The sequence below is a fragment of the Miniopterus schreibersii genome (genome assembly GCF_964146895.1).
Source record: "Miniopterus schreibersii genome assembly, chromosome: 8".
NCBI lineage: Eukaryota > Metazoa > Chordata > Mammalia > Chiroptera > Miniopteridae > Miniopterus > Miniopterus schreibersii.
In genome coordinates, this window is record NC_138109.1 from 2,521,910 (window position 1) to 2,538,323 (window position 16,414).

At 60.6% G+C, this 16,414-nt stretch overlaps 1 protein-coding gene across 2 annotated transcripts; it reads left to right on the forward strand.

The window, feature by feature from the left end:
- The first annotated feature begins 636 nt into the window (after positions 1-636).
- ARHGEF19 (Rho guanine nucleotide exchange factor 19) lies at positions 637-13,899 on the forward strand. Of its 2 annotated transcripts, XM_081144240.1 has the most exons (17): positions 637-793; positions 4,245-4,327; positions 4,483-4,926; positions 5,340-5,621; positions 5,793-5,901; positions 5,984-6,060; positions 7,228-7,490; positions 8,157-8,317; positions 8,421-8,573; positions 8,730-8,859; positions 9,015-9,089; positions 9,285-9,374; positions 9,547-9,707; positions 10,881-11,039; positions 11,324-11,403; positions 12,599-12,703; positions 13,121-13,899. In XM_081144240.1, the coding sequence occupies exons 2-17, from the start codon at positions 4,321-4,323 to the stop codon at positions 13,276-13,278; spliced, it is 2,454 nt and encodes an 817-aa protein (XP_081000366.1). In that variant the 5' UTR covers positions 637-793; positions 4,245-4,320; the 3' UTR covers positions 13,279-13,899. The 2 variants fall into 2 exon arrangements, with proteins under 2 accessions (XP_081000366.1, XP_081000367.1); XM_081144241.1 differs by lacking the exon at positions 4,245-4,327.
- Positions 13,900-16,414: the final 2,515 nt, after the last annotated feature.

Below are 16,414 nucleotides of genomic sequence, written 5' to 3' on the forward strand. Positions count from 1 at the left end.
GGTATTAGGGAGAAAGCAGCTTCCCTTGCATGGGCTTGGTAAGACTGCATGCCAGGCACAGCATGGACCCTCCTGACCTGGTACTGGTTCTGCTCAGTGGGTTTATAGAGGGCTCATTGGGTGTGGTGGAGTCTGGGAAGGCTTCCTGGTGGAGGAGGCCGTTAGGGATGGTGAGACAGGACATTCATGAGGAGCAGTGATGCTGGAAGGGCTGGCCAGGATGATGCCTCCCAACCATAACGATCAGTGCTCCCATTTTATAGAGACTGTCGCCATCTCCAAGAGGGTCAGCACCCTGAGAAGTTCTCAGGGTCCCTGAGGAGTCCAAGGCTGAGAGGTTCCCTGCGAAGGTCCCAGGATGCTCCCAAGCCCCAAGGAAACTCCTGAGCACATCTCACGTTGGGGAAGCTCTAGGAGAGGGTGAGCTGTCCGCTGGGAGGAAAAGCCGTGCCTCCCCATCTTTAGGACGCGGTCTGGGGTCCTTCAGAGCCTCTCCGGGGCATAGGACTCCCATTGTTCCAGCCCCCCTCTTGTACCCCAGACTGGCCAAACCGGTTCTGGGGAAGGGGGGCGGGGAGCAGGCACGTTGAGACAGCCGCCTGCCCGCCTGCGAGGTTCCCTCCGCCTTCACCTCCCCCCTCCCTGCCCCACACAATACCCAGGAGCTTGCATTGCCCAGGCTCAGGGGCCATGCTGACATCGCCCCCTGAGGACCTGGCTGCAACCCCAGAGCCCCCAGGGTGGCCTGGAGCCCTGGACGGTGCTGGAGGCTGGACGGAGCTCCCTGGCTGAGGTAGGGCCCCGCCCGGCTGCCAGCAGCCCCATGCTTCTCCCTCCGCCTTCCAGAGCGGGTCCTTTGTGCTGCCCGGCTGGCCTCTGGTCCTGGCCTGCACTCACTCATGGCCTTCTGGGGCTCCACAGCCTGCTGGGCCTGGGTCCCCTTTCCAGCCATGACCTTCCACTTGGCTTTGTCCCTTTAAGGGCTGACGGGCCCTAGCAGGGTCCCTACTTCTCTGGGCAACGGGGAAAGGGCACCAGGAAAGGGGCAGGGAAGAGCTAGGCACAGGAGGCCAGAGGTGTGTCCAGGGACTCCCTCTGCCAGCCTTGCCAAGTGGGTCCTTGTCCCTGTGATGAGCAGTGCCCGCTGGATGGGCCCTTGGCCCCTGCCCATCCTTCTTGGCCTGCAGTTACCAGATGACACAGGTTTCCTAGACAAGGCAGCCAGGGGGGGCCTTCGGGATTAATTTACAGATGGGGACACTGAGACCCAGGGGCAGGCTGTGACTTGCCTAAGGCCACACAGCTTGTCCATGTACACACTGGGTCTTGTCCCCCGTGGGTCCCAGAATGACCTTGGCCTAGTGGGCGCTCGAGTGTCCTGTGACCATGTCTTGGGTAGGTAAGGTCCCTGCTCGCTCGGCCAGCTCTCTCTTGAGGTTCTGTCCTTTCTAACAGAGATGAGCTCCCCACAATACAGACACAGCCCCGCCCTCCTTGGTCCCCAGCACTGAGGGTGACTGGGCCACATCCCTGGGAGGTCACAGGGCCGCAGCCCAGCTAGATGGGTCTTTCCCGTTGCCCCTCGGCCTGGCCCTGGCTTCCCCCCCACCCAAGAGACCTGCCTCCACCCCCTCTCCCCCTAGAAAGCTTCGCACCACCATCGACCTTCACCCTGCCTTCTCCCCTGAGGCTGTAGGAGGGGGTGTTCCTGCCTCAAGGGCTCCATGTTTTGCTCATTTATCTCTGCAACTGACAGGGGTGGGAGGTTCCTCCCTGCCCTTCAGGGGCTTCCAGAACCCCAGTGGAGAAAAACCTCCCAGAACACAGGGAAGCGGGGGCGTGGGTGTGTTCCCGCACGTGTGTAGTCTAGCATGTGTGCTCCCACACGTGTGTTCTTGCATGTGCATGTTCCCGCACATTTGTGTTCTGACATGTGTGTTCTTGCACGTGTGTTCTGGCATGTGTGTTCTTGCACATGTATGTTCTCTCAAGCGTGTATTCTGGCACGTGTGCCCACAGAAGCAAGTGGGACTTCTGTGTTGAGGACTTGTGGTTCCTGGAGAGAAAGAGACCCTTCTGGTGGGCAGCGGTCCCATGTCTCTTGCCGGATGCCTCTACAAAGTAGGGGATGTCTAGCCCTCACTGCCTCAGTTTCCCATCTGTGTGATGGCCCAAGCCACCCCCCTGACTGGAGAAAGACTAATAACAAAACTCAGAAGAATGACTATGGAGGATAAAGCTCCCACTCTTACCCTTAATTCTATTTGCGATCTGAAGTTGGCATCACCAGATGAGGAAACTGAGAGAGACTTGCTTAGATGGACAGAGGTTTAGGACACAAGCTAAAGCCCAGCCAGTGTGGTTGAGCATCGACCCATGAACCAGATCACAGTTTGATTCCTGGTCAGGGCACATGCAGGGTTGCAGGCTGGACCCCCAGTAGGGGGCGTGCTGCAGGCAGCCAATCGATGTTTCTCTCTCATCGATGTTTCTCTCTCTCTCCCTTCCTCTTCCTCTCTCTCTCTCTAAAAACAACAACAGCAACAAACAAAAAAACATAAAAAAGATACTAGCTAAAGCTGTCCCTGCGGAGGACAGTAACTGTCCCTTAGGAGCAGTCACCCCCACCCCCACCCAGGCAGGGGTGAAGAGAGCAGGGAGAGAGTCAAGGGGTCATCAGAGAGAGTGGGGCCCAGTCGCAGATCCAGCTGTCGCCCCTGGGTCCTCTCCTCTGTCCCTCTCTCCCAGAGTCACTGACACTGTCACTGTTTCCAGGCCAAGGCTATCTTCCTATCTATGCATCCTGGGTCCCTAGATATTTCAGCCAGAACAGCTAGCTCTCACTTCCTCCAGGAAGCCTTCCTGGAATGCCCAGGCCGAGCTGAGCCCAGCACCCCGCTCTGGTGGTCCCTCTGGCTCTGCTCTTGCCAGCCTGGACTGTAACTGTTTTTGGTTTTGGCTCCCCTGCTGGACTGGCAACCCTTCAGGGCACGAAATGTTCATCTATCTGTCTCTGGGTTTTTCTGGGCTCCACATCTGTCTCTGAGGATGTGGTCTGTCTGAAATCTTCAGTGTCTCTGTCTCTGTCCCTGTCCCTGTGTCCCTGAATGTCGCGGCGTCTGGGATTTCTGGTGTTCAGCATTTCGGGTCTCGGTCTCTAGGTTGCTGTCCATTTCTCCAGGTCTCTGTCTCTGCCTTGGTCTCCCGGGCCTCCTGGCCCTGCCAGGCTGGGCACTGCCCTTTTGGCCTGAGGGGCCTCTGGGGTGGGGGGGTCTTTGCTGCCCCGCCTGCCCACAGCGAGGCCAGCCTAGGGGAGGCCCCCGCCCAGCCGCCTGCTCCCTCCCTCCCTCCCGCTTGCCTCACCACAGGGTTTGATGAATCAAACTCTTTGTCTGGGTGGGATCTCCCCCGGCCAGCTGGGCAGAGAGAGGGCTTCCCCGGCCGGAGCAGCCGAGCACCAGCGACGGGCCTCTGCTGGAGAGGTGAGGGGCTGGCGGAGGGCAGCCGGCGGAGGGCAAGGGCGCGGGGGCTTGGGCCCCTGCATCGTCAGGCCCGCCCCGAGGCCCCAGCAGCCTCCCTGGGGTGACTTCCTAAATAGAGAGGACCCGCTCAGTTTGGCCTGATCCCGGGGCTGGGAGCCGGGGTGGGGGAGAAACCCTTCTCACCCCAAGCTGGGGGGCTGGGACACCTCCCTGGCCTCCTGGGAGGGCCCAGCCTGCTCTGCATGGTGGCGCGCCTGCCAGTCTGTGACCCTCCCAGCCAGCTTGGCATGGGCGTGGGCACCACTCGGCGCGGAAGGCAGCAGCTCTGGGCATGGGGCACGGGACGGGAGGTTGGGTAACAGCAACGCCAGGACTTCCCGGGCCTGTGTTTATGCCCGCGCCCTGGCTCGGGCACGGGATGGCACGGGAGCATGAGAAAGCCTGAGTGGGTGTGTGAATCACGGACGGAGCAGTGTGTGTGAAAACACGTAGTTGTGTAAAAAAAGGTGTGTGCAGGTGTGAGCCCGCGGAAGTGAGAGGTGTGAGTGTACCTGTGAACGCGTGTGCATCGGTGTGTATACTGGGAGCAAACGTGTGTGGGTGTGCCTGACACACGCCTGGGTTTGTGTGACAGGGCGTGTACCTGTACAGCTGACTGTCGGTGACAGGGAGGAAACGTACACGGTGGCTGAAAGCCTGGGTGAGAGTCCTGGCTCCACCATTCACCAAATAACCTCGGTGCCTCGCTTTCCTCACCTGTAGGATGGGGACAACTCGGGGTTGTTGTGAGGATTAAATGAGATAATATGTATGAAGCCCCTGGCCTATCACTCATTAGATGCCATGTGAGTATCAGCGATTCCTGTGATTGGTGCGTGAGTGTGCGGGTACAAATGTGGGCCCACATGTCCTCATAAGGGCTGTCCGGGCCTCCAGGACATGGTGGCTTACTGGCCAGCCCACTGTCCTGTGTCCTACTCTGATATCTTCTCCCCTGCAGGCCCAGGTGAGTGGCAGAGCAGAGGAGGAATGGACTGTGGGCCACCCGCCACCCTGCAGCCCCACCTGGCTGGGCCGGCTGGTGCTGCCCGCCACCCAGTAGCTGTGTGCCAGCAGGAGAGCCTGTCCTTTGTGGAGCTGCCCACCCTGCAGCCCCCAAGCCCTGTGTGTCTGGATCTCTTCCCTGTCACCCCAGAGGAGCTGCAGGCTCCGGGCAGCCGCTGGTCCCTGGGGACCCCTGCTCCTCTCCAAGGGCTGCTATGGCCACCATCCCCAGGAGTCCCAGACGCCGAGATCTCTGCCAGTGCGGGGATGCGGCCCAGCAGGGCAGGCAGCTGGCCACACTGCCCTAGTGCCCAGCCCCCAGCTCTGGAGGGAACCTGGAGTCCCCAGCACTCACAGCCGCAGCGCCGGGCCAGCCATGGCTCGGAGAAGAAGTCAGCCTGTGAGTGACTCCGGGTGAGGGGGTGATGGGCCAGGGGGGTGGATAGGGGGTAGGTTGGGTGGCTAAATTTTTAGGACTCTTAAGCCCCAGAGTTCCCCAAATAGGCGGGACAAGTGGTAGATTTTAGCGATGGGCAACTGGAGCTCAGGGAAGGTGAGTGACTTGTCCAAGGTCACACAGCAAGTGGATGGCTGTCCTGGGCTCTCTGGCCCTTTGCCCACTGCAGTCAGGCACTGCACCCTCTCTGCCCTTCTTGTTGATTTCATTTCTCTGGGGACCAGATACAGCAAACACGTTGCCCTTTCATTTGGGTTTGTTGCCTGGATGCTCAGGGCCCCAGGGCAGCAGCAGAGAGGAGGTGGGGAGAGACCCGGGGAAGGGGATGCCAGCCTTTGCTCTCACCCCACCTGCAGGGCGCAAGATGCGGGTGTATCAGAGTGAAGAGGCCCCTGGCAGCCCCGAGGCCCACGCTGTCTTCCTCGAGCCTGGCCAGGTGGCAGAGCAGTCCCTGAGCCCTGAGGAGCCTAGGCCGCTAGAGCTGTCTGGGCCCACCCGGGGGGGCCTGGAGGGGCCTGAGCGGAGGCGTTTCTCAGCCTCTGAGCTGATGACCCGGCTGCACTCTTCCCTGCGCCTTGGGCGGAATTCTGCGGCCAGAGCACTGACCCAAGGGTCAGGCACCGGAGCAGCCCGGGAAGGTACCTGCTCCTCCCCTGGGGCCTAAGAGCAGCCCCTGAGCCCGATGCGGGGTGGAGCAAGGCTCACGCACTGGACACCTGAGGCTGGGTGCTGGTCAGCTGGAGTGTGGCGCCTCGCTGCCCAGGGCCACTCTCTCGGGGCCACTCACCCTCCACTATCGCCTTCTCCAGGGAGAGCATCTGGAAGGGAGTCGCGCAGTGTGGAGACGAGGGTGGACGTTGTGGCGATGGCAGCCCCTGTGGACCCAAGTGGGGGCCATGGCAGCTGGCCTGAGTCCAGGTAGCACCTCCTGCTTCAGGATAGGGTCTGAGGGGGAGGGAGGTGCAGGCAAAGAGGAGCCCTGACATCCTCTCTGTCCTAGGCTGGAGTCGCAGGAAGAGCCGGCTCTGAGTTCCAGAAGCGCCAGTGAGCGACGACAGTCACGGTTTCTCCTTAACTGTACGTGGGAGGGCGTCATGGAGGAAGGGGCTGGGGGTTTGGGAAATCAGAGCTGAGACTTAGGGACCTGTGAGAGGAAGAGGGTTGAATCTCCACATCCAGCACAGGGGCTAGCACACAGCTGGTGCTCTAGCAGGGTGTGTGAAATGAGGGATGGATGGATGGATGGATGGATGGATGGATGGATGGATGGATGGATGGATGCATGGATGGATGGATGGATGGATGCATGGATGGATGGATGGATGCATGGATGCATGGATGGGTGGATGGATGGATGAGTGGGTGGGTGGATGGGTGGGTGGGTGGCTGGCTGGATGGATGAGTGGGTGGGTGGGTGGGTGGATGGATGGATGCATGCATGCATGGATGGATGGATGCATGGATGCATGGATGGATGGATGGATGGATGGATGGATGGATGGATGGATGGGTGGATGGGTGGATGGATGGATGGATGGATGGATGGATGGGTGGATGGGTGGATGGATGGATGGATGGATGGATGAGTGGGTGGGTGGGTGGGTGGGTGGATGGATGGATGGATGGATGGGTGGATGGATGGATGGATGGGTGGGTGGGTGGATGGATGGGTGGGTGGGTGGATGGATGGATGGATGGGTGGGTGGGTAGAGGGAGGGAGGGAGGGGTGGATGGATGGATGGGTGGGTGGGTGGGTGGATGGATGGATGGATGGATGGATGGATGGATGGATGGATGGGTGGGTGGGTGGATGGGTGGGTGGATGGATGGATGGATGGATGGGTGGATGGATGGATGGATGGATGGATGGGTGGGTGGATGGATGGATGGGTGGATGGGTGGGTGGATGGATGGATGGGTGGGTGGATGGGTGGGTGGGTGGATGGATGGGTGGGTGGATGGGTGGGTGGGTGGATGGATGGGTGGATGGGTGGGTGGATGGATGGGTGGGTGGATGGATGGGTGGGTGGATGGATGGGTGGGTGGATGGATGGGTGGGTGGATGGATGGGTGGGTGGATGGATGGATGGGTGGGTGGATGGATGGGTGGGTGGATGGGTGGATGGGTGGATGTATAGGTGGATGGATTCACTGTGTCCCGCTACCTGTTGAGTGAGGCGGGCTCTCGGGGGAGCGGGGAGCAGCTGGAGGAGCCCACAGCCGCCCGGCCCTGTCCCCGCGCAGCCGTCCTCTACCAGGAGTACAGCGACGTGGCCAGCGCCCGCGAGCTGCGGCGGCAGCAGCGCGAGGAGGAGGGCCCGGGGGACGAGGCGGAGGCCGCGGAGGAGGGGCCCGGGCCGCCGCGCGCCAACCTGTCCCCCAGCAGCTCCTTCCGGGCGCAGCGCTCGGCGCGAGGCTCCACCTTCTCGCTGTGGCAGGACATCCCCGACGTGCGCGGCAGCGGCGTCCTGGCCACGCTGAGCCTGCGCGACTGCAAGTTGCAGGAGGTGCGCGCGGGGCCGGCGGGCGGGGCGGGGCTCGTCGGGGGTGGTCCCGAGGCCCAGAGGGGATGGGGCAGCGGCAGCCGGGCCGGGAGGACCTGGTCCCGAGACTTGGCGCGGCTCGGGGCCACCGGGATAGAGGGCGGGCGGACTGCAGGCGGCGGGAGGCGGGGAGGCGGGGCCGCGAGAGGGCGGGGCCCCGAGGAGGCGGGGCTGGCTGCGGGGGCGGACCCGGAGCGCGGGAGCCGGATGCAGAAGGGGCGGGGCCTGGGAGGGGGCGGGGCCGTAGGGGGCGGGCTCGGGCTGGGCCAGAGGAGGGGGTGGCTGGAAGCGGCCCAGCCGTTCCTGGGAAACCGCATGGTGGGCGGGGCCAGACGCGGGGGCGGGGCCAAGGGCGGGGGCGGGGCCGTCGGGTGATTGGCAGGGCCCGAAGCGCTGAGCTAGTGGCTCCCTCGAGGGCTCCAGCTGGGTTTGAACGATCGCGCGCCGCAGGAAATGGGTCCCGAACCGCCCCAGGCACCAGGTCAAGGGGCGGGGCTAGAGCAGGGGTCGGGAACTCGGGGTGCGCTCTGTCCCAGGAGGTGGTGTCCAGGGCTTGAGGTGGGGGGCGCGGGAGGCGAGGGCGTCCGGTGGGCTGGTCAGCAGTCCAGCCCGGCATCCGCCCTCGCTCAGGCCAAGTTTGAACTGATCACGTCGGAGGCCTCCTACATCCACAGCCTGTCGGTGGCCGTGGGCCACTTCTTAGGCTCCGCGGAGCTGAGCGAGTGTCTGGGGGCGCAGGACAAACAGTGGCTGTTCTCCAAACTGCCCGAGGTCAAGGGCACCAGCGAGAGGTAAGGGGCTGCTGGCCTGTCCCGGCGGCGCGCAGGGACCTGGCTGGCCGGGCTCTTAGGTCTGGGGTCTGGCCCTGGCCCTGACCCCTCGCTGACCCCTCAGGTTCCTGCAGGACCTGGAGCAGCGCCTGGAGGCGGACGTCCTGCGCTTCGGCGTGTGCGACATTGTGCTGAGCCACTGCCCGGCCTTCCGCCGCGTCTACCTGCCCTACGTCACCAACCAGGCCTACCAGGAGCGCACCTACCAGCGCCTGCTGTAGGCCGGGGCTGGGGGGGGTGACTGAGAGGGCTGGGCCCCCGAAAGGGCTCTGTGACCAGGATTCAGGAAGGATGGGCTGGGCGAGCCCCTGAAGAACCAGGGGGGTGGCTGGGTCATGGATCCCAGGAGCTCAGGCCCCTCCCCACTTTCCAGCCTGGAGAACCCCAAGTTCCCCGGCATCCTGGCTCGCCTAGAGGAGTCTCCCGTGTGCCAGCGCCTGCCCCTTACATCGTTCCTCATCCTGCCCTTCCAGAGGATCACCCGCCTCAAGATGCTGGTGGAGGTACCTAGCGGGCAGCAGGCCACAGGGAGGGCTGGGCGCGGGAGAGGCCGCCGTGCACCTCCACAGCCCCTTCTGGGCACCCACGGGTGGGCAGGGTCACGGGGCGGGGGGGGGGAGGTCCCGGCCTGCCTCACTGCCCTGACCCCACCCTCCAGAACATCTTGAAGCGGACAGCCCAGGGCTCTGAGGATGAAGACATGGCCACAAAGGCCTTCAATGCACTCAAGGAGGTGAGCTGGGCCGGGCAGGGGCCATCTGGCGCCCAAGGGCTTCCCCAGAGCCCCGGTGTGTCCCTAAGAGAGCCCCAGTGTGTCCCTAAGAGAGCCCCAGCCTTCAGAGCTTCCGGTCCCCAGGCGGGAGGCCGAGGCTGGGCTCTGGGACCCGGGGCTGTGGGGCTGCAGGTGACCCACCCACGGCCTCCCCAGCTGGTCCAGGAATGCAACGCCAGCGTGCAGTCCATGAAGAGAACAGAGGAGCTCATCCACCTGAGCAAGAAGATCCACTTTGAGGGCAAGGTGCATGCCCGCAGCGGGCGGGACAGGCACACAGAGGGCAGCTCCGGTTCCCTCCTTCCCTGGGGGCTGCTGGCCATTCATCCCTGCCCACCCCCGCCCTGCCTGGCCTGTGCTCTCTGCCCTGCTGCCCTGGGCCTGACCCGTCCCGTCCTTGCCTTCTCTGCCCTCCCAGATCTTCCCTCTGATCTCCCAGGCCCGCTGGCTGGTGCGGCACGGGGAGCTGGTGGAGCTGGCACCGCTGCCCGCGGCACCCCCGGCCAAGCTGAAGCTGTCCAGCAAGGCCGTCTACCTGCACCTCTTCAACGACTGCCTGCTTCTCTCCCGGCGGAAGGAGTGAGTCGGGCAGGGTGTGTGGGAAGGCAGATCGGAGCTGGGCTCCCTTGCTCCCCAGTAGTGGGCTCCCAACCAGTCCGTTCCTGGGCCGGGGAGCCCCAGCCTGTGCCAGGCTATGTTGCCAGGGCACCGTGGGCCTGGGAGGCTCCTGCAGGAAAGGCAGAGATTCAAGGCAAGTTCATCTTCTAGACTCAAGGGCCAGACTCTGTACAAAGGACTGGAAGCTGCTCTGAGCTTGAGCCGATCAGAGCAGGGATTAAGAGCACAGCCCTGGAGCCCCAGCTCCGCCTGAGTCACGGTGACAACAGCCAGCCTTCGCTGTGTGCCTGTGCCCCCCAGGCCTGCTCTGGATTATTCCCTTTTGTCCTCTTAGTACTTCCCTGGTACGTAGGCTCCCTTGTTATCCTCAGCGTCTTGGAGCCGCTGAGTGCAGGAGTCAGGAGGCCAGGTGTGTCTGATGCCCGATCCCAGCTCGTAACCACTGCGCCATCCTGCCTTCCATCTGCAACACAGAGGCTATCGGGCATGTGATAATAATACAGGGAAAGAACGTGGCACGTGGTGAACGCTCGCTCGCATTCGCTGTGGTTATTATAAGCTTGGGGTGATGGACCCGGTTTCCTGAGTGAGGGAGGCCTTTGAGGCTGGGTGGATGAAGAACGGCGTCTTCTGCGATGGGAGGAGTTCATTCCTGATTTATTTGTTCATTCATTAGAGCACCACTGAGCCCCTGTTCTGTGCCGGGCCCTCCGATGGGTGCTGGGGACAAAGAGATGGGTGGAACTTGTGTGCTCACAGCAGCCCTCAGGCCAGTGAGGATACATCCTGATGACTACCTGGTCAGGGTTTTTTTGTTTTTGTTTGTTTTTTAATATATATTTTTAAATTTTTTTAAAGAGAGAGGAAAGGAGAGGGAGAGATAGAAACGTCAATGAGAAAGAAACATCGATGGGCTGCCTCCTGCACGCCCCCTACTGGGCATCGAGCCTGCAACCCGGGCCTGTGCCCTGACCGGGAACGGAACCGGCGACCTTTCAATGCGCAGGACGACGCCCAGCTAACTGAGCCACACCGGCCAGGGCAGCTCGTCTCCCTTTCATCAGAATTCGGCGGGTCCTGAAGGTGAGGCTGGGAGCCCAGCCGGCCCAGCTGACCTCGCCCCCGGTCCTGCAGGCTCGGGAAGTTCGCCGTCTTCGTCCACGCCAAGATGGCCGAGCTGCAGGTGAAGGACCTGAGCCTGAAGCCCCAGGGCATCCCTGGCCACGTGTTCCTCCTCCAGCTCCTCCACGGCCAGCACGCCAAGCACCAGTTCTTGCTGAGGGCCCGGACGGAGTGAGTGGGCCTGGGGGGGTCCCCGCCCCAGGCAGGCGCTGGCCTTTTTCTCTGGCGGCCTAAGGCAGGACATGGGCAGAGCTGGCACCCAGGGGGTCCTGGGCCTGCTCTGCTCTTATGCTCAGGGCGGGAGAGGGCACAGGGCTGTGAGGTGCGTCCCGGGGTGGGGAAGACACGACCTTGGCCCTGGTCTGGACGTCACTCCCCGTTTTCCCAGCCCTTTCCCCACCCCGACCCTGGGAAATGCAGTTTGCATGTTGTGATAACTCACATCCCTTCCCCAGGAGTGAGAAGCAGCGGTGGATCTCCGCCATGTGCCCCTCCAGCCCCCAGGAGGACAGGAAGGTCATCAGCGAGGGGGAAGGTAGCAACCCGCCACCCTCCTCCCTCCAAGGCCCGCATCCCCTGGACTGAGCACCTCGTTGCTTTCCCCCTTCCCCCCTGTCCTGGGTGCCACATGGCCGGTGGGGCTTTAGGGAGAGAGATCAGCCGGCCTGGGTGGTCAGGGGCAGCTATGCAGAACATCGAAGGACAGGAGGAATTGGCACAGGACAGGCCGACCCCATGCACACAGGCAGCCCCCTGGAGGTGACAAAGCCTTTTATGAATGTTCTCCCAATTCATCCCCGCAGAAGCCCATTTTACAGGTTAGAACACAGAGATTCAGAGAGGTAAAGTGACTCGTCCAAGTTCACCCAACTAGGAAGTGGCAGGGCTGGGGTTCAAGCCAGTCTGGCCCCAAAGCCTGTGGATTTCCCAATACCACCAGCCCATGTGGTGCAGCAGAAAGAGCTGGGGGCCTGGGTTGGAACCGATTCTCTGGCCTGAGCCAGGAACCTAGCTTAGGCTGGTGGGTGAGCTTCCCATTCCAGAGAGGGGGTCAGGGAAGGCCCCTGGAGGAGGGGGGGGCAGCCATGAAAAGGTCTGGGGGAGAGCACTCCTGGGAGGAGGAGCAGCCAGTGCAAAGGCCCTGAGGCAGGAGGGAGCTTAAGAGTGTCTGAGGAACAGCAGGGTAGGCGGTGCAGCTGAGCTTCAGGAGTGAGGGGGAGAGGGAAAGAAGGGGGGAGGAGAAGCAGTTAGCAAGGGGGTGACGCCAGACCCCCAGGGCTTTGTAGGCTGTGGAGAGGACTCTGAATTTTCTTCTAAGGGGATCAGGAAGCCCTGGAGGGTTATAAATGGGGGAGCGATGTCGCCTGAACCCCAGTTGAAGAAGACAGCCTGGAGGGGGTATCAGAATAGCATTGGGGGCATGTGGGGGGACCATTACTGTTTGTGGGGGTTTCTGGAGGCAGTTGGACATTGACCTGGAGTCAGGAGCAAGGTGTTGGGCTGAGCTGGGGAGGAGAGAGCCCTGGGTGCAGAAACAGTAACCGCAGCTGGGGGGGACTGGACTCACCTAGGCCCGTGTTTAGGGTGAGAGAGAAGCGTGGCCGGAGTGGGCTAGGGAGGGTCAGAGGACAAGGAACAGCAGCGGCCACCCTCCCACCCCCTCCTCCTCTGCCCCTCCCTGCCGCCCTGTCATGCCCTGGGGACGCCCTCAGTGTCTCTGGGGCTGTCAGACCGCCCCCAGGTTCAGTGTGTCCGGACATACAAGGCGCTGCAGCCGGACGAGCTGACCTTGGAGAAGACGGACATCCTGGCCGTGAGGACCCGGACCAGTGACGGTGGGTGAGAGGGGCCTCCCGGGAAGTCTTCCCCGATGGGCTCCCGTGGCAGGAGGTCGCTAGGTGGCTAAGACATCACAGGGCAAGGTTATGCAGGTGGCAGCCAACCGCAGCGTGCAGGAATGAAGTTAGACAAGAGGAGGCACTTCCTCCTCGTGCCGATGTGGGACTGAGAGTGACTGACGGGGAACGTGGGAAATACCTTTGAGGATGTCGGGAAAAACGGGTCACAAGTTCCTCGACGAGATTGCTAGAGGCAGGGTCCTTCCTGGAGCTGGGAGGTGCTGAGCTGGTGTCACCTTGGCCCCAGGGGTGCAGACGAGGCTCACATCAGGGCTCACATCAGGGCCCCTTGTAGACCCGGCCCTGGTGGCCCTCGGATGCCACTGATGCTGCTCCTGGCCTGTGTGCCCCCAGGCTGGCTGGAGGGGGTCCGCCTGGCAGATGGCGAGAAGGGCTGGGTGCCCCAGGCCTACGTGGAGGAGATCAGCAGCCTCAGCGCCCGCCTCCGGAACCTCCGGGAAAGCAAGCGGGTCACGAGCGTCACCAGCAAACTGGGGGAGCCCCCTGCGTGAGGGGCATCCGTGACCCGGGACACCACCTCCACACTCGCTCTTGGACAGGTCCGGAGGGGCCCGCAGCGTGTCCGTGCCCTGAGCCGCTGCCGCCGGGACCTCCCCCCCGTGGCTGGGCATCGAGAGTACAGCTGTCCCAGGCTTCTCAGTGTCCACGCTTCAGGGCTGAGGGCAGTTTCCTCCTCTGGCATGGGGGTCGCAACAGGTGACCTCTGGTACCTGGCAAGGACTGGGGCCTTCCACCTTCCATGTCCTTGGCCCTGCCTGACTCTTGGTCCCTTTACCAGGGGCCTGGCGGGGAAAGGCTCTGGTACTAATGGGCCCCACAGCCTATATGTATGTGGGGTCTTCTGGCCAGAGCCTGAGTGGGCCCTGGTTGTGACTTATCTGTAAATAAACTCCCGTCTTGCCTTTGCTTGGAGCCTGTGCGCCATCTGCTGCGCCCCCCCCCCCCCCGTTTCCCCAGCTGAAGAGCAGGAGGGGCTCGGCTGCCTCCCGTTGGGGATTTGCCCTCCTGTAAGGTTCCCTTCTTAACAGAGGAGGGTGGGAGGAGCGGCGTTTCAGTTAGACTGCTTTGGGCTGATTCAAATGGGCTGAAATATTAAAAAGAATTTATTAGTTCTTGTACTTGTTTCTATTCTTTTTTAAAATATGTTTTTTATTTATTTCAGAGAGAGGAAGGGAGAGGGAGAGAGAAACATCAGATGAGAGTCATTGATCGGCTGCCTCCTGCACGCCCCCTACTGGGCATCGAGCCTGCAACCCGGGCATGTGCCCTGACCGGGAATCGAACCGGGACCTCCAGGTTCATAGGTTGACGCTAAACCACTGAGCCTCACCAGCCAGGCTATACTTGTTCCTTACAGCTTCTGTAACAAATTCCTGCCAACTGATATGAAACAACAGAAATTTGCCCTCTCAGAGTTCTGGAGGCCAGAAGTCTGAAATTGGTATCACTGGGCCCAAATCCACGGCTGGAGTGGAGACATGCTCCAGGGGAGAACTGCTCCTGTCTAGCTCGGTTTCTGGTGGCTGCCAGCTTTTGTCACTCCAGCCTCTGCCCCTGTGGTCACATTGCCTTCTCTGTGTCTGTGTGTGTGTGTGTGTGTGTGGTGTCAGATAGCCCTCTGCCTCCCCTTATAAGGATATATGTGATTGCATTTTGGGGCCCGCCCAGATTCTTAATTCTTCATTTAAATCTTAATAACCTAAATCCATCTTATAATTCTTAACTTAAATCCCATCTAGAGATGACATTCATAGGTCCCAGGCATTTCGATGTAAAGAAGTATAGAGCCAGGGTGGGCTTCAGGCAAGGCTCGATCCAGTGGCGCATTGCTGTCAGTGAGGACCCAGCTCTTCACATTTCCTCTATTTGTGTCAACTTCACCCTGTCTCCCAGGGACTTCTTCAGTCACATCCAACGTGGAAGAAGGGAATTGTCTTTGTCCCCACTTTCTCAAAGACCTGGGTTGCTCTCTGATTGGACCAGCTTGGGTCCCATGGCTGCCTCTGGGCTGATCACGGAGGCCGGGGGTGGTGTGTGCGCTCTATCCCTGGGGCCAGACTGGGGAGTTGTCTGCCCTGAAACCGTATGGATCCCCAAGAGGAATCGGTGGCTGTTGCAAAGGAAGGGTAAACGCGGGGGAGGTCAGCTCATTGTAATCCAAGTCACCCAAGAGGGTGGGAGGACCAGGGAAGAGAACACTTGAGGGGATGGGAGCATCCTTCAGCCCTCGAAAGGAGGTCGTGGCCCTGACCTAGGTATTGCCCAGCGGTTAGAGCTTCTGCCCGCGTACCGAGGGGTCTCGGATTCGATTCCCAGTCAAGGGCATGTACCTGGGTCGTAGGCTCGATCCCCGGCACCGGTCACGGCGTAAGCAGGAGGCCACCAGTTGTGTCTCTCACATCGATGTTTCTCTCTCTCTCCCTCTCCCGGTCCATTCCACTCTCTCTGAAAAGCAATGGAAAAAATATCCTCTGGTGAGGATTTAAAAAAGGTGTTTTTTTTTAAATAAAAGAAAGCTTTTAGTTACAGAAAAGTTACAAAGATTGTACAGAGCATTCCCTACGCCCCTCTGGGTTCCCCCTGTTGTCAACATCTCCCATTGCCATGGTAGTTGTCAAAACGAAAAAACCGACACGGGTACGTGCCTATTAACTGAGCTCCAGACTTTATTCGGGTTTCACCAGTTTTTCCGCTAACGCCCTTTCTCTGTCCCGGGACCCGGTTTGGGAACCACATTGCAGTTAGTCGTCTGGTCTCAGCCTCCTCCGGGCTGGGACGGCTTCTCAGTCCCTCCTTGGTTTTTTTCATGACCTTGACAGTTCTGAGGCGCTGTGGCCAGTGTTTTGTTAGACTGTCCCTCCGTTTGGGTTTATCCAGCGGTTTTCTCGTGATTGGACGGGAGCTATGGGTTCGGGCAAGGATGCCACAGAGGCAGGCCCAGCGCCTGTCTCATCGCGGGACCTCAGGGGGCGTGTGACTTATTCCTGGCGACGTTAACCTTGATTACACGGTTAAGCTGGTGTCTGCCGGGCTTTGTTCTTTATCTTCTTTTTAAAAAATAAAATAAAAATTTTAATTTTATAGAGAGAGAGGAAGGGTGAGGGAGAGAGAGAAACATCGATGAGAGAGAAACATCAACCGGCTGCCTCCTGTAGGGGAATCGAGCCTGAAACCACGCATGTGCCCTGACTGGGAATCGAACTGGCGACCTCTTGGTTCCTGGGTTGGCACTCAACCACTGAGCCACACTGGCTGAGCAGGCTTTGTTCTCTGGCGGCAACTGGAGCCCACACTACAGTGCATGTGAGGTGGGGTAGGAGGCCAGCTCCACCTCCTTTGAGGATGTAGGTACATATATTATTTGAAATTCTTTTGTAAGAAAGATCCCCCCCTCCCCCCCGTTTATTTAACCAATCATTTATTTCTTTCAGCATGGACCTGTGCATTTACCTACCTTATCCTTTGGGCTGTAATTCAATACTAAGGTATTTATTTTGTTGTGTAAATTGTTCCAATTTTGGCCATTGGGAGCTCTTTCAGATCAGTTCCTCGGTCTGTTGGATGTCTTCCCGTCCTTTGTTTTTTTGAGCATTCCCTTACTTTCTGGCACCGTAAGATGCTCTAAGC